Genomic DNA, 18,146 nt, shown 5'->3' with positions numbered 1-18,146 from the left:
TTGTGAAATTGTAATTAAAGTATAAAATACATGTACGAACAATGCTTGAAAAAATGACTTACGGAACAAAGTTGAGAAAGATATGATTGCAATCAGTTCTTTGATGATGATAATCAGAAAAAACAACCTCAAGTTCATCCATCGCTTCTAACAAAAGACGTTCAGCTTCGTTGTGAAGGAATTCAAATGATGCTTCCTGATAAATTAGAACATATGCGTTAAGATAATGTTGAAAAAGAAAATTGTGGAGTTGAACATAATTCTAAATTTATTGGATATCTAAATATGTTCAGAAGTCATTTCTATTGCTAATTCAAATATATCTATCATTATTTTCAGCTATTAATATAAGATAGCGAACAATTAGTATACCAACCTTTGTTACTAAATCTGAATGCCTGATGATAGCACGGATAAAGAATCGATGATCGGTGACCTCTGCCCCCTCTTCGACCTTTGCTGACCCCAGATAAAGATGCATACGATGGTTGTTAGTAGGTAAAGCTTTCAAATGAAAATTTCTCATCCTGTTAAATTCAAGTTGAAATGCCAATGCTGGTTCCAAATGACGATAGATTCTGTCTTCATAGAACTGGAATAGATATACAAAAATATTTTCAATTTACACTCTAACATGGTTGACTTGTGGCATTGTATAACTAGTACTTGAACCCGAATTTCTGAAAATATTAATAATGTTGCCACTAAAATATGATATGTTCCCTGCATGTACTCAAAAAATGATCTAGTATACTGAAAGCCTTGATTGAACAATAATATAGTACTGCAATATCTACAATTTTCCTATTTTATCTTCAGTGTAGGTAGTGAAAAAAGACATTTTTGAATATATTCTTTTCAAAGATATGACAGTAAAAAGTACGAAGGTATACAGAGCAGACGCAACACACAGAATGTCAACAAAAATCAAAAAATAAATATTGAGATGTCGAGGTTATGAAGTGATGGTATCAACCAAGACAGTGGTTCCCAAAGTTTATTGACCGTGAGCCAAAACTAGAAGCTCAAGTATATTCACGGCCAGGAGAAGGGAGCGCCCGCAAGGGCCGATACCACGACGTATAATTGTTAAGAATGTACGCATGCTTAAATTGTGATAATGACGTAACAATTGGCGCTTTCAAGAACACAAAAGAAAAAAAAAACATGGAGTGTTAAAATATTTCACTTTTAATAAAGTTTGGAGCGCCATATTAAATCGTTACGCAGGCCGTAAGTGACCCGTGGGACACAGTTTGGGAATCACTGAACTAGGAGGCCTTACCTAATACAGTATTTTTCAAATGCATGTGATTGTGATTAGTTATTAGTTGATCAAACCCACCTCCACACGTTGAATTAGTCAGACTGTTGATGTGTTAGATATGATGTAGCTTTCAGATCAAATTTTTATTCGACCAAATAATTTTATTTACATAAATTATTTGAAAACCTCAATTTCAAAAATAGATCAAATTTTATCAAATAAAATTATTTTCTTATTAATATGTTCCAATCAGATTGTACATTATATAATATATGTCTTGATGGAGGTTACTGGTTAGGATTCAATTTTGTCTGAGTGGAATTTTCCATAAAGAAAATATAATGCGAGTGGAATTTTAAGGCTGAATCCCGTGTTAAAAATCACAATTCTTCTATGACGTGAAAGTACCTGGGCCACATGACTACTAATGATCATGAGTAAGTCATTTGTTAAATCATACTAGGAGAAAACAATTCAATGGATGATTTTAGTATCTGAAAGCTACCATATCTACATCTACTTCACTCCACCGCAAACATTGTTTTTGCTCAAGCAAGACCTCACCTGCATCTGTGCAGGGTTTTGACGATGTTGATGGAATTGCATTCTCACCTGATCACGAGCTCTGTACGTGAAATATTTTGGAATTTGTTTTCGTTTGTGGACGAGAAATGTGACACGACGTAATCCATGGTCGTTCAGCTCAGTCTGAAAAGAGAAACCAAAATAACAATACAAAGAGAGCAATATCGCCCCACATGGGTCAAAAAAGTACAATAATAGGCAAAAAAACAGAGGGGGCAATAAGACATTATCGAAATTCAGATTTATCCCGAAATTCATTTTGTTTGCCAGTTTAAAAACCAGGTCCAATTATGATGTAGTAATACTGAATTTCTTACAACTTGTTGAATCATTTTTGTCAAAAGGTTCCTAAATATCTATTTCTATATCATATTTCATGAAAACCTAAAATTTTTAACTTATTAAAACTAATTTTATGACATAATTTTTAGTTAAAACCAACATCGGCAAAAATTTCCACAGAAAACGGAAAGTTCAAAACAAACCTTATGTTTCTCCATGAAATTCTGAAACATTGAATCCAGAATAACGTCATCAACACCTTTATCAGTTGCTATGACGATATTCAAGATATGGATAGGATCTTCAGCAACACTGCATAATGAAGTTGTATCGTCAGGTTGAGATGTGTTGTCGTCAGCTTGTTGACTTGTGTATGAAGACATACTTCCGACACTTGCACTATTGTTTATAGTGGTGGGAGCCTCGAAAAATAATGGTGAGCCTGGAGGACTGAGATTACTGAAGCACCTGAGAACTTTGACAAAGTACCTGGGAAGATAAAAAAGGAAACTAAATTCCATACCCATTTTAAAATGCATCAATGTACGATTTCGTTTAAAAAAAAAAAAAATTGAAAGCAAAAAAGACATATTGAACTTGAAACCATACCATAATTGAACAATATTTAACAGGAAATGTCAGGAACAAATCGAATGTGCAAATGCTTTTGGAAATTAATATATTTGGTTTGATAAATTTTTGATTTTAGAAAGTATTTTGGAATATTTTCCATATTTAAGCATTTGGAATAAAATGGTCAGACAAAAAATAAAATCATACTTTTTATAACGCTGCACATAACATTGGTAATCAATCTGACAACAATTTTGCATTACTAAACTAAACATTTACAACTTTAAATTTATCTGTTAAATATCAATATTCCATATTTAAAATAATAGTAATAAATGTATGCTATGCGCAGTATGCAGAATAGTAATTATTCCAGTTTGGGTATCCATGTCGCTTTGACAACAATATAAAACTTACTCTTTAAATTCATCAAAATCTTTGAAAGCTGCGATGATTCCCATTCTTTGACAAGGAGGTAAATAAGTTTGATCGATGGAATGTAAACCTTCTCCAACACTCGATACTTTAGGTAGAGAAGAAGTACTTGCTATTTGATATTCACGTTGCGACATTCTGAAAACAATACAATTTCAATAAATATAATTATATAAATACAAATATAACAAAAATATCATTAGTTACAACAAGGTTGCGAGACGATAAGATAAGTACCTATATTGATTATAGATAACCTTATCAGAATTTAATATTTATCACATCGATGAAATTGTACAAAAGCACAGAGTAAAAAAAGGATTGTAGAGTGTCCAGACAAGACTCCGTAAACAGGGGAGATCACTACAAGAAAAAGTAACACAAAACAAACTAGGATGGGATTTACATATTTATCCTGTGGTGTAGGAAAGCCAATAAGACGACTTAATCATATGACGAACCATGGTCTACCGTCCGGTTACCAGTACATGTCACGTATGGGATTAGTTAGTTATTTGTTTTTGGAAGCATGGACTTGATGGTGGAGGAAGCCGTAACTAAGATGCAAACCTGTTAGGATGAGTACTCGGCAACATGAACTGAAATTCACAAACAACTCTGTCATCTCCTATTTCATGATGTTGAACGCTGTTCAATTCATATGCGATGTACGAACGTCGTACATATACCTAAAACAATAATGTTATTTGAAACAACTTCAATCTTAACTTTAACAAACATCTCAATAAACATCCAAGAGAAAAACAACAGTAGTTACTGCTCTACATATGCTCCACAAGTATGTGCTGTAGTCAGGAGTGTTCAATTCATTTATATAGCATTACCACATTAAGAGGCAAGCTTATGCCATAAACATTATCATTATTCGTTGTCGAAAAGGCAATAAAATTTGGAACAAAATAAGGTTTGTATGGAAATAGTTATCCTTATAAAATATACTTTCAATTTTGAATTTTTAAAAATAAATCGAATTCACAATTCAGTTCAGGAATTAATTCAAATATTTCTACAATTTTTAAAAAAAATTTGCTCCAAGCAAGATCATACACACTGACTCAGAGAAGAGTCTGGAAACAAAAAACTCCTTCATTGAAACTAAACAGATTTATAGTGGTGCATTACGCGGCGGGAAAAATTGTCCATGTAAAATTGTACCCACCTCAAGAGCTGCCATCCTGACAATTGGATTGTTGTGATAAAAGAAGTCAGGTAAGACGTCGAATATAGTAGTTTCAGAGTTGATCAAATTCTGTAAATTATCTGGACAAAAACCACCGAGTGATTCAATGGACGACAGAAAGATAGATTCAACCTAAAAAGGAAAACAAATGTATCTATATATGTATTATGAGTTAACAATTTATAAAAGGATGTAAGGCATTATTTCGCAAAAACACTAAAATGTATTTTCATGGTTATCTCGGGCAAGACAAAAGTCGACAAGACGCCTTAAATTAATCGATAAAACACAATTCCATGCTAGGTTACCAGTCCATGTCAGGTATGAGAATAGGTGTTATTTGTTTCAGTTGCATGGAGTTAAATATGTACATATGAACCGTGCTTAACTGTGTTAAAATGACCATATCCAAACAGTTTTCAGTATTCTAGAATTTCGCGGCAAACTAAAATTTGATGTAAATTGATGTGTTGCCGCAAAAATAGAACAAACAAAATATTCATTTGTCTCAATGGATTATACCTATTGTGTAACCAAATGTTATGCAATGAGTGACCAATCAATATATAATGCAGCATTTTCTTTATGCAAATAATACAATATTAAAATTTATGCAATGTAATCGTCGGGTTTATTTACCTGATTATGTCGCAATTCATAAGGAGGTTGATGTGCTGCAATAAGTAATTGTCTTGCACGTAATGCAACTTTTGCATTCTCTTGTTTGCTCAGCAGTGCAAGCTTTTTCAACATGGCTGTTTCTTCTTTTGCAAGTTTTCTATCTCTGTTTGCCATATGATTCTGCAAATTGCATATGAAAAAGAGAATTATTATTTTACCAGACCAAATTGGAACCATTGATCATCAAAATGATCTATGCTTGGACATCTCTGATATGGCCATAAATCAAAAACAGCTCTGAAATCATGTTCACAACCATTGTTAAAATTCCAAATTTTTTAATTTTTGATTTTTCAGATTATTGAGAGAGTATTGTTTCAATTATTTGGATTTAACACTATTTAAACTGTTTCCACGAAGCTATGTTGGAAAAACAATGTGGAACTTTTATTCATAAGTATATTATAAAGTGCATTGAACATTCAACTCAAAGGCTTATCATTTTGAGCAACAAAATTCACATAATGCAAAAAGTCCAAAGTACATGGTTCATATAACTGTGGATAAAATTGAAAACCAGTCAAAACAATATACTCCTTCGTAGACATATTTTGCATTTTCCTTCAATTCCTGCAGACCACAACTTGTAAAAAAAATCTTCTCATAATAGAAGTATAGTGTATATTATACTTAATCATTTTAGTCTTTGTATTTATATTAATGTTTTTATTTTTAATTTTGAAACAAAAAAGAAAAATAGTCAAACATGAACAGAAGTCGGTTCCGATTCTAGCAGTAAAAAAAAAACATTAAAACTTACAATAATTTGAATGACAAGTTGATTCTTGAATAAAGTGTGAGAATATGAGAAAATATCCAAAACAACGGAATTGACGTCATTTTTTCTTTCTTCTCTCATTTGAATACAGGATTTATCGAAAGGTCCTTGTTGAAATTTGACTTCCACTCTATAATATTCTTCAAGTATTGAAAGCAAAACTGCTTGCTTGTGACCATGGATACCTTCTCGGTATCTGTAAGTAAAAAAGAGTTAAAAAATAAGTAAAAGAATTTTGGAAAACGAACATCAATCAAATCTCATCAATTGTACATTGATAGTAAATAGATTTAGAATAAGAATTAGTATTGAGTTGCAAAAATAAAAAGTCACCACTTCACTTAGGGTATGAAAAGTAGGATAGCTCGGGAGTTGGTGAATCATGCCAGTGTTCGGAATAAGCTTTTACCAAAGATCATCCTGTGCGAGTTCGCAGGTGTGGGTTATGTTGTGCAAGAAGATTGCTGGAATGTACACCGTCTAATCCTACACCCAACATGAATTAGTAACTGGACAAGAGGTCATATTTTGCCATATGTTTAAACTGCTTTAATAGCTTTCCCTCTACCAGGGATAAATATGAAAATCATATCCTACTATGGTAATTAACAAAGATATGTGGTCGAAAAGTAGTAGCAATGACTTGCATGCCTGAAGCCCTATTCGTAAAAAAGAGGCTAAACACCAAATAAGTCAATGTTTTATCACACAAATGTCCGTTTTTCAATAAACAAATTCGTACTGCTATTAAACTATTTTTATATAAGCTCCATAAAATTAAAATTGAAGCTAATCATTTTTATTTTCAATAGTCATTACATTTTACCACAGTCACCTATGGATTTCGTTTTGAGTGTTTTATCTGTGTTAATATGTTAGAAAATTTGAGATGATAAATTCCATTACTTTTATCACCTACGTGTTAATTTGTACCACACTCACTTATGCACAAGTTGAAGAATAGGTTGAGTGTTAACAAAGAACACATCTTGGTCTGATTTCTTGGGTAACCTCGCTGCATGTTGATCCACAGCTCTCCTAATTCTGCCGCCAGGAAATTGTGACAGCATCGAAGTAATATTTGATGCGTAAGAGGTCATTTCTCGGCGTATAGCATGTTCTACACCAGCTGGCAAGCGTCCTGCAAGGCTTGTCATAACATCCTTGGGAGAAAAACATAAAATATTAATATGTATAGAGTCAAGAGAGCAATGCTCAAATATAATATGGAAACGAAGATTAAATGATTGGAGCGAAATAGTGGGCCCAGTAGGACTCAAAAAAATAAAAAATAGTTTTTTAGCGGCTTCTTACATTTTAAAGTACTGATATTTTAAACTGATTTGTCTACAACAACATTTCGCAGAATAATACAATGTCTAAAAATGGACATGTTTACATTTCAATCAATAAGCTATATATCTCTGAAAAAAAAAATTATCCGTTATCATATTTCATGTTCCCAATTGTAAAAATCAAACTAACCTGTAATTCCATAAGTGGTAGGCATGGATCTTTCAATGCAATCAACAACATATTCACTGATTTGACCATGTTTTTATGAAATGCTTTATTCGGATGACAATATCCTTTCATTATGTTCATCAAACTTTTGTAAGCAGTCTCGTAAACCTTTGAAAACAAAAAAGAAAGAATGATCAAGATATTGGATTATACTTTAAAATAGCATAAGTTGACAAATATCCAAATTATTACCCGATACAATAAGGACAAAGCATGACAGAAATAAATCTGCTTAAGTAGGAAGGTCAAGCAAGGTTCTTGAAATCAAATCATTATTAATATTACAAACTTTACTCAGCATAATTATACATGATTATGCACTCTCACACAGTGCGACGGAATCTGAGTACAGACTCGACATGGACTTTAGTGACCATTCATCAAAGATTCATAGCGACTCGAGTCGTCTGAATCAAATAATTTGTACTCAACTAACGGCCAGTAAGACTAACCAACTAACGGCCAACTACTCAACTACAGCCGACTACTCAACTAACGGCCAACTATTCACCTACGGCCAACTACTCAACTAACTGCCAACTACCTAACTATCGGCCAGTGAGACAAGCTTAGTGATTCCACTAGACTTTAGACTCAAACTCGATTGAAGACTTGGACGACACATGACTTGACATTAAAGGACTCTACCCAACATTTTCACGCACCAAACCAATTTATCAAAAAAAAAATAGTATAAATGAGATTGAATCCTATCTTGATCTTTATTTCAGGTAATTCTCAGCAAAAAGTCGTTTAAATTACTATACCTTGTGTGGTTTTTCATTCTCCACCTCATTATCAGTCAACAAATCATTCAAATCTCCTTTGAATAAACTTGCTCTTGGTATACAAGATATGTCATCAGGTTCCAATCTGAAATAATAAAAAACCATTGCTTCAATTTCTGAAAAGGTTTGAAATACCGCTAATACAGTATAATAGAAAAAAGAAAGAAGCCAAATAGCTGACATATCAAATCGTGTAAAATTCTATTACGATACATCTGAAGGTGTTTTAAATTCATTAAAATGGAGATAAGGTAAGGTTTTAAACAGGGAGAAGAAGGATAACAAGATGGCTTAACCATTTGGCGAACCATATAATCTTATTCTGTTACCAGTCCCAAGTATGGGAATAGTTAACAGTTAGTTCAAGGAAGCTGTAACTGACTATTAGCTACATAACTATGCGACATACTATGAGTCCAGCAAATCTCCTTGTATAATTATCCCCCAAAAGTTTCGAACCAATGATTCTACGCAAAATTCCAATCATATTAGAAAAGCAACTACTAGACAACAACCTCCTAAATCAACTTTCAGAGACAATCAATACATTTTGTCATTCAAGAAATCATTGCAATTGACTACTTCAAAAATATTAATAAATCAATGGAAATCTCACCTAGCCACAATCATACCACACTCTAGAACAGATCCAGGTCGTTTGACATATTTTATGCAACCACTAGCTGGAGCAGTGAGTGACATCACCATCTTCATTACCTCAATTTCCCCATATGTTTCACCTGACAACAAATAAAAATGGAATAGATATAGGAGTTGATATTCGAATCGTTAGGCTGTGAAGAGTTCACTCGTATGCGTCATCATGAGAGTAGTTCATTATCAACATTATTTCATATACTAAAATATCAGTATTTGTTTAACAATCATCAAAATTGAAATCATATATGCTAAATATATTTCAGGGGTAATTTAATACCACAGAAACAAATTTTTCGATAGCATTGTGATAATATTGCTTGTTAAATCTCATGGAAGTCAAGTTGCAAAATGTGAAAATTTTTGATTCCGGAAAATAGTTCAAAACTCCAGTATTGAAATTTGTAAGAAACAATGTGAGGAATGTGTTAATAGTTTTGAGAAATAACACAAAAAATACAAAATATCATTAATGTGCTAATTTTACCTTGATGTAAATGAGCACCATCCTCCACAGTAAAACGAATAAGTTTTCCAGCAGAAGGAGATCTCAGTATAGTTGGATCATTTTCCTTGTTGAATTCAAATGTTTGATTGTTAATGGTAACCCGATATCTAAATGAAAAAGAAAAATGAAACATTGGTTTCGCTACAGAACAAAATGAAAACAATTACGTCCAAATGGACAATGATTTGACCCATATATAAACTGGGGCAAGAGACAACTTAGTATCCCCTTTTCCATGTGTTTTTTCTGAAATCGAAAAACAATACTGTAACTGTACCTACCATAAGTAACATTCAGTAGATCAACGAAAGCTCAGGTCAGTCAGGTGCACACTTTTCCAATATGGTTTCTGACTTATGTCTTACATTGAGCTACCAGAAACCGATGCAAAAAATGGATAAAAAACTAAACAAACCTTTCAATTTCTTCTTTCATGTATGTAGTTCTTGTTATCCCAGCGAGAGAGAGTAACAAACCTCCATCACACAAACTAAAACAAACAGAGAAAAAATTTCAAAATATTAAAATCAGGATAGGATAAGACAGATTTCCGGATTTTAAAGGAAAGAAGGGAGATAACAAATACATACACTTTGTGGGTGGAAATAAAGTTTCATACAATATCTAATGTAATCAAATTTCATAATTTTGCTATCCGAAATTTTATTTCTCCCATGTAACAAGGGGTATGAACACTACGCCAATAATGAATCTTGAATGATTTATGAAAATTGAACAGTAAAGAAAACTTATAATAATCTCACTTGTGGACGTCGACTTCCATGGAAGAGTTGTTACATTCAATATAGAAACCATTTCTTGATATTCTAGTGACATACAGAACATATTTTACAGAATCGTGAATGAGTTCGATCGTCGTCGACATTTCGAGTCCTATGATCGGTAGAACTTGACCTCTGTAAAATTTAAAAAAATAAATGAATATATAATTTTGTTGTTAATTGATTTTAAAACAAGGGCAATGGTCAAAAATATGGACACGATGGTTGAATGACCACTGGTCAAATAAATGGACACAAATGTTAAAAGACCAACATGGCCATGGTAGTAATCTCAGCGAAATTCAAGTCATATGTTATAAGAATTGTACAAAATGCACAGGTGTGAATGAATTACGAAATCTAGCAAAATTAGGGGTGGAATAAAATTTGAAGCAAAAATAATAGCATTCTAGAAACTTCATCCAATCAAGTAGTACTAGAAACTTAGAACCGATCGGAAAAAAGAAATTCCTAACGACAACAAGAATTGAGCAACAAGACATATAAAAACACTTGGTGTCTAAAAAAAATTGTTCTATCTCTCACCTTTCTAATGAATGAGTGTAGTTCCGGAATTTTTCTGTGAATCTCGAATCAGCAATATGAAGAGAAGCACATATCAATGCTACATTGATGTTGGGATGTTCAGCCTGAAATGTCAATAAATATTTCTTGTATTTTCTACTCACAATGACAGTATATTATATAATTTCATTAGATTAAAGAAAAGTATGGATTCCGAAGAATTCTGATATAGGAAGTGACTCAGTAACCATAGAAATTCTCTCCTTAGTCCTTACCACGTTACCAGTGTAAAATGTAAGATTTATATCAGATTTTTCAAAAAAAATTCGAGCATCTGAATCGCATAACAGGTTAACGATTCCCATACCAGAGATGGACTGGTAACAGGATGTGAGACTGCAGTCTCCCTCTACCCCGGAATGAATATAAAAATCATATCCTATCCTGAATTTTTATGTTCTTTATATTAAAGTTTTATTGCAGTGGCAATAAAAAGAAATTCAGACTAGTTTAAAGCATATTGAATTGAATCTAGAATGAAGCAATTGGAAAAACGTAAAAGGTGTGCTTCTTTAATACAGATAAATAATGTTCATTAGTACGGATGAAAATAATTTTATTCAAAGCAGGGATGACGCAATCGACTATAGGGTGTCAAATCATTTTTATGTAGCTACCGGTAATTACATTAGAAAGACAATACAATAACATACTTTAACTTTATCAGTGATAAGCTTATCCAACCAAGCCGTATCAAACTGGTTGTTTTGGAAACTTTTATCCTCAATTAGATTGACAAGATATTCAACAGTTGTTCGAAAATCTCCTCGAATTGAGAGTTCCTTGAGTGCGAGCACCATATGACTATCAAAAAAGAAAAAGTAATTGTACCGAAGAGCAGTCAGTACTCAGTAGAGTTAATTTTCAACCTGGAGGGGTATAAATAAATGTTCAAAATCTTGGATTATATGAACCAACACTGGTCTGCCCAGGAAGAGGTAAGCTGATAAGGCTATATAACTTCAAGATGAATTTGGAATATTTGTATTTGAAACTTATCATTATGAGTATTAGACATTCAACTTCTGCCACTGCCAATTTAGGGTACTGCCGTAGCGTGTGTACCAGGTTAGGGTTAGGCCATAATTTTGTTCCGATTTTCCTTATTTTAGTTCTACTTCAATTTAGGGGACGGTCTGTGTTAGCCAAGTGAATATATCCCCTGCCCATAAGCTTCAGTCCCTTCACACAACTTGATGTAAAGTGGGCGAACCAAATTAGTTACCTCTATACTGATACACACATTACTGGAGCGCCCGATTTAGTCCGGCCTGATGGGCAATATCATAAACATAATCTAATACACTTACGAAATGGCAAATTCCCTTGTTTCTCCCCAAGCGAAGCAATGACCAAATTGTGAATCTGCATATTCATGTAGGCCACCAGCTGCAGCAACACTAAAGTATCCCCATGCATTTTTATTGCTCCTGAAATTCAATTCTTGAACAGTGCCTGCAGAACAACACAGTATTTCGACATTAAAGTAAGCATTCAAAATACAGATATCAAAATTTGAAATTGGCTCAGTACATTTTATGATGCATACTTAATTCAGACTTTTAATATGATAAATTAATGAATTGATTCAGTTTCAAATTTGACATAAACGAGAATCAACAAATATCAAAAAAAAAAATTTCTTTTTTCAAGATATCATTAAAAATATTGCGCAATCCCGGAATGATGTCACTCTCACTTAAAAGCAAGTTTTTTTGTCATTTTCAAATTATTTAGCATAAATACCCAAAATTATGTTGCAACATTTGATACCAAATATCTTTTGCTGGATTGGCTGTAATAATACACACACCTTCTCAAAAAAGGCTGTGATTGGTTCTTACAATTTGGGTTGGCAAAACGGGAAACCAAAACTACAGACTGTAGCAATATTAAATGATGTTGAACTTGATCATTGACAAATTTTGTGAAAAAATTTCACCCAATCAGAGCTCTCAATAAAAAGGTGTGCAAAATTTCAACCTATCAAAAGCACAGAAAATTACAAAGACAAAAACTAAGAGAATAAGTTTGAGAGAGGTTTTTGAGATGTTTAAAGACTAACTTAAATATAACGAACAATGTCAAATTAAAATAAATTTAAAATGCCGGTGCCCTTAAGGCAGGACAATCTAGATAGGTATTGTTATCACAGTTATTCGCTGGACTTTGAACCATACAAAGTGCAAAGGCCAAAGTTCAATTAGGCTGAGTGAAATAAGAAATTACGATGCTATGCCTATAAAATAAATAGCCTAACACACGGCCTGGGGATAAAAACACCATTATCCAATGATAATAAAAGACAATGACGATGCAACAGTCAGATTTTGTTAAAGGCTCTTTAATTAAAAGCTACTTCTAAAACAAGCTATTAGAGTTAAACGAGTGTTCAGACACACCTAAACAACTTCGATTGAGAAAAAAAACGATTTTTTGGATTGGTTTCCGAAACTTTGTGTTCAAATTACTGTGACTCGCTTATTGAATTATAAGTGATAAATGACCAAGATTGAAATCGACCAATTTAAAATATTTTGATTCAAAAGTAATAATTAATAAGTATATAAATATGCAATCCTTAACAGAGTTTGAATTCTAAATTGTGCAATTCATATTCACAAACCAAATAAAGCAAACAACTCTTTACCTGAACTTGGCTTAAAACCCTCATCAGGGTTTTCACTTGTAATTCTTGCAGCAATAACATGGCCTTTTGGTTCTGGTATAAACTGTGGACTAAAAAATAAACAAAATAAACATGAGAACGCTTTCAAGGCTCTCTAAAAAGATAATAAATAACTAATGTGACAGTGGAACATGGCCTAATCAATTATTCCTATGTCAAGAGTAAATGAGCACTACATCCTATTCTCAAGTGTGAAAGGTGAATTAGTATAAGGTATATCCATAACTGCATAGCATCACAAATAGATATGAATGAGAGTGTATAAATACCGGTAAGTAATAACTAATTAAAATTCTCAGCCTAAAAATTACGGTAACTGTAAAAAAATGAATTTTGTCAGCCGTGTGATTGACATTAATGTTGTCAAACATCAATCAATAGCAAACAAAGCAATTAACACTTCATCTAATTATTGTTAAATGTGTTTTTAGCAGCTTTGTGAAAGGTGTTATTAAGCATGAGAAATGTTTGACACTAAGTATTTTTAATTTTCCAAATATTCGTGGAGTTTGAAATATTTGTATTGATATATAAAAGAAAAAGTTCACATAAGTACAATATGGCTTAAAAAATATCATACAGAAACATCTGCACAACAAAACATAGTAGACAGTACTGTAAAACTATTTATTATTGGCAACTGTTATCAAAATGTCAGCCTCGAAGTTCGCCAGAAAAAGTCTGTGCATGACGTTCCAACATTAAATGCGAGGAGGTCAAGGCTGCCTGTGTATATGTATCACTATTTATAACTGATTAATCAGTGATCACTGTTATATTATAGTTTTACAATACACATCATTTTAATGACAAATTCCATCTTTTTCGAGGGTGGTCAATGTCCATAAAGTTGTAGTGATAACATATATCAAAATATGGTCTAGTAAAATGCTATCGATAAATTATCTAAAATACTGGTATCATTCCATATTATAGTTTCAATTTCAAACTAGGAAAAATAAACCAATTTCAAAAATGACCTGATTATGAGTATTAACAAAACAGATTAATGAGTCTATGTATCTGATCTGATAATACCTCCTTTTTATTTCTATATTTATTATTATTACACTTCTGTGTTTAGAACAATCAAGGGATAAACCCTTTCTCATAAATCACTGTATCCATAGGAATAAAATTATTACAAAAGTGAACACTGATATAAATATGGGATGGGAACATTTATTTAAACTTCAATGAGTCAGATGCCTGGGTTACTTTAGGTCAAAACAACCAACCAATTATTAATCATGTGGCCTTACTTCAGACAAGGTTACTTTAGAATGTTTTAAAAATATATCATATTTCAGTCGAGATACACGTCTGTAGCTGTCCAAGCGTAATGTAAGTCATTCAACTTAACTCGGGCACAATATTATATTTATAATATCAAAATGATAAACATCTAAATCTTTGGTATTTGAAATTTTCCACCCTGAAGGCCAAGACAACGCCAGATTTTTATCAGAGGTGTGAAAACATAAAAAAAAAAACTTTAAACTGAACAGCACATCGCCGCAGTGAAATCAAAATAGCTTTTGCCACATTTTTCAGCAATGGACATTTTTATCTACTGTCATTATGGACCCGGGGCATCTTTTGGTCTGGGTTTCGAAGTCGTACATGTTTTAGTTTTAGTGCATTATGTCTGTTTTGAGGTTTGTATGTTACAGCCAATGTAATCCAAAAATGCGATTTTCCAAAAGCCTTAACATAAGCATATATACTTCGACGATATCCAAATTCAGTATGCTGGCTATGAACAAAAGCTTCATACAACAGCTTGCATGTAAAAAAATTCATGAAAAGGAAGAATTATAGCCTATATAAAAAACTTAGGATTGGTATGATAACAGTATACAATCTCAAAAATTGATGATAAAAGAATTCCTTTTGCAGTATTTATAAATTAAAATATGTTCTTACTTCTCGAAATCAATTGGTGTACATTCTGATGGATCCTCTTTATATAACATTCTGATATCACGAATCATATGGAGCGGGATTCCCATTCCAATTTGCAATTGTAGTGCTGGTAGATTCACATCTGCCACCATTTCGGTACAAGGATGCTCAACCTTGAATTGTAAATGATTTCAAGTTGTTAGCAAATGCGTAATGAATACTAAAGTAAATTTTGATTTCCAAAAATTCATGTACCGTAAGTGTGTTATTGAAATTCAGGCTATGATAATGATTACAACCAAGTAAAAGGTATATAGCATTATGAAATTTTAAAATTCATGACATGTCGTACAAAAACAAGGTTTCATTTTCATGAAATTTTATATGACATATTAAAATGTCTTTCACTCTGAACAAGGCACTGACTGAGCAGCCACTGATTATGAAAGAGGCTATTTTTATTTTGGAAGGACCAGGATCGTTTGCCAACTCCATTCAATACACTCTGAATAAATTGGTAGCAGACATGGGATTTTAAGTGCAATGTCATCATAGTTAATCTACCGCTTTTCACCACTAAGCCACCGCACAACAGAATCATCCATGTAATATAAACATTCATAAATGGATTTTAAAAACTTAGCAAAAATGATTGAAAATTATTAATTACATAACATCATGTATTTTGAGATTCATGGTACTCTTTACCATACTTCAAGAACACATGGTGCCAGCTTCCTGCAATTATCTACAAACTCTTATCAATACAACTATTTCCTTTGACAAATAGCATCAATATATTAATCTGGTCTCACCACATCTTTTGTAACAAAGTAATTTATCATGGAAAATTCAAAGTAGAATTATTTTATATATGATGATATTACACAATCGCCAAAGGTAATGCTTTGAAGCAACGTAGAAATAAAATGTTGTTTTAGTATTTGGACCAAATTTTAAAAAAGTTATTGTAGTTCAACTGTCAAATTCATTAATTTAAAATATTCAAATCAAACTCCATTACACAAATTATACAATTATAATTTGAAAACCATTTAAGTAGAAAAAATTGGAACAGCCCTGTATGCAAGCGTGAGCAATACTTCATTGAGACAATCAATAGCCTTTCATACATTAAAAACAATTTTGCAGTTGTATAACCAAAGTCCCTACTTAAACAGGTGTCAAATTATGCAGTTAATCAAATTTCAATTTGTTTCAATATGATTCATTCATGGTTGTTACAACTTAAGTCTGTGACTCATACAGGGTGCCAATTGACAGCGTCAAATTACAATAAAGCAATAGAAACATGTTTACTATTTTCTACATTGAAAAGTAGGTTGGGACTAAAAAAAAACACATGATAGAAAATATATCAATAATTAGTACTAGATCAAGCATGAAATGTTCAAAATAAATCTTTGAGTCATAGGAAACCAAACCAAATAATGAAAACACATGAAGGTTTGATAAGCTTAAAAGAGATTCATTTTGATTTATGATTTTTGTTATTGTGTTTTAGCACTTTTAGCAACCTGTTGCAGATTAGAACAGGTAATAAAGGAGAATTGGCTTTACAGATGATAAGGTGTGTAAATATACATGAAATATGTAAATTTCCACAAAACGTGTTTATCACTTATGCATAGTACATAGTGCCTGAAATTTCCATGCAAGAAATCGTAAAGTTATATAAAATTGTATGATTTCGGTAATTGTACTTTAAGTCAACAACATTCTGTGAAGTATTTCGAATATTACCAAAACGAATAACAGATGAAAAAATAGCCAGGTCATAAAAATTGGTATCAAATTTAAAAACAATTTTATTATGCTACAAATAGTACCTACAGCCATTTCTTGACTTGAAACAATGGCTGAGGAAACAATGGTACAAGATACAAAGAATATTAATGTTTACCTGCAATCTTGGGTTCAATTCCAAAAAGAAATATTGTCCTGTTTCATCGTATAAATATTCCACAGTTCCAGCGCTCACATATCCAACTATCTTTGCCAGTTTTACTGCATCCTATGGCAAAAGTAATGTAAAAAAAATAATGCTTTTTCCCTTAAATGTGAAACCTAAAAATCAGAATTCTAAAATGTTTTCATTTCAAGTTTATGATTCATGAATTCTAAATCTGACCACAAAGCAAAAAAGGCACAATACTATTTTAAAAAGTATCACATAATTCTTTACTTCATTGCACAGATAACAAATTAATTAAATTCTCATTTGAAATCTATAAAAAGTAAATGTCATTTTTAAAGATTTGAAAATTGAATCTTGCATAGCTAAAGAGCATATTCATGAAAAATATCGTAAATAGGCATAAAGAAAATATACTTTACAAGAATATAAACAAAATTAACATAAATAGATTAAGAAATAAATCATATGAAATTAAATTTACCTTTTCCATTTTCCTCCATACATCTTCTTCAGTAACAGTGGTGGGTGCTTCTTCAATAATTTTTTGATGACGTCGTTGTATAGAACAATCCCTTCCAAATAATGATATTGCATTTCCGTATTGATCAGCAATAACTTGGACTTCTAAATGTCTCGCTCTACCAAAGAAAACATGGTTGACAAATCGAATGGTTGAAAAAATTAAACAAATCGAGATTCAGTCAGAGTTAGAGAGCTCACTTTGTGCATAGTTTCATGATAAAGATAGGAGATCCTGGAACTTCAGTTTGAACTTGACGGAATGCATTAGGAAAATCAGCCGCGTCTGACACTTTGCGAATTCCTTTTCCTCCACCTCCCTCAGATGCCTTGATCATTACAGGGTAACCTATCTCTTCTGCAGACTGTTTAGTAAAAAAAAACAGTAAATTTAATTCAAATTTCAATAGATTCAAAGTCAATCCAAGTAATCAATAGAGTTATAAAC

General features: G+C 32.2%; 1 protein-coding gene across 2 annotated transcripts in view; it reads right to left on the bottom strand.

Moving 5' to 3' along the window:
* The window catches only part of LOC120340134 (acetyl-CoA carboxylase-like), a 38,598-nt gene that overhangs the window by 18,220 nt on the left and 2,232 nt on the right, over positions 1–18,146 (bottom strand). Inside the window, exons 5-28 of one of the 2 annotated variants that reach the window (XM_039408392.2) lie at positions 17,900–18,063; positions 17,661–17,817; positions 17,165–17,275; positions 15,262–15,413; positions 13,297–13,385; positions 11,957–12,101; positions 11,300–11,450; positions 10,608–10,711; positions 10,044–10,196; positions 9,695–9,769; positions 9,259–9,386; positions 8,731–8,854; positions 8,094–8,199; positions 7,288–7,434; positions 6,745–6,965; positions 5,785–5,998; positions 4,983–5,144; positions 4,323–4,475; positions 3,713–3,831; positions 3,125–3,280; positions 2,338–2,623; positions 1,832–1,975; positions 377–592; positions 63–196 (exon numbers count right to left, since the gene is read on the bottom strand). In XM_039408392.2, the coding sequence (XP_039264326.2) occupies positions 63–196; positions 377–592; positions 1,832–1,975; positions 2,338–2,623; positions 3,125–3,280; positions 3,713–3,831; positions 4,323–4,475; positions 4,983–5,144; positions 5,785–5,998; positions 6,745–6,965; positions 7,288–7,434; positions 8,094–8,199; positions 8,731–8,854; positions 9,259–9,386; positions 9,695–9,769; positions 10,044–10,196; positions 10,608–10,711; positions 11,300–11,450; positions 11,957–12,101; positions 13,297–13,385; positions 15,262–15,413; positions 17,165–17,275; positions 17,661–17,817; positions 17,900–18,063 (3,611 nt within the window). The remainder of the gene's footprint in view (positions 1–62; positions 197–376; positions 593–1,831; positions 1,976–2,337; positions 2,624–3,124; positions 3,281–3,712; positions 3,832–4,322; positions 4,476–4,982; positions 5,145–5,784; positions 5,999–6,744; positions 6,966–7,287; positions 7,435–8,093; positions 8,200–8,730; positions 8,855–9,258; positions 9,387–9,694; positions 9,770–10,043; positions 10,197–10,607; positions 10,712–11,299; positions 11,451–11,956; positions 12,102–13,296; positions 13,386–15,261; positions 15,414–17,164; positions 17,276–17,660; positions 17,818–17,899; positions 18,064–18,146) is intronic. The other variant, XM_039408393.2, reaches the window with a different exon arrangement.

This window comes from Styela clava, chromosome 9 (assembly GCF_964204865.1).
Source record: "Styela clava chromosome 9, kaStyClav1.hap1.2, whole genome shotgun sequence".
Classification (NCBI taxonomy): Eukaryota; Metazoa; Chordata; class Ascidiacea; order Stolidobranchia; family Styelidae; genus Styela; species Styela clava.
The sequence above is the reverse complement of the archived record's forward strand: the minus strand, read 5'-3'. Positions and strand labels throughout refer to the sequence as shown.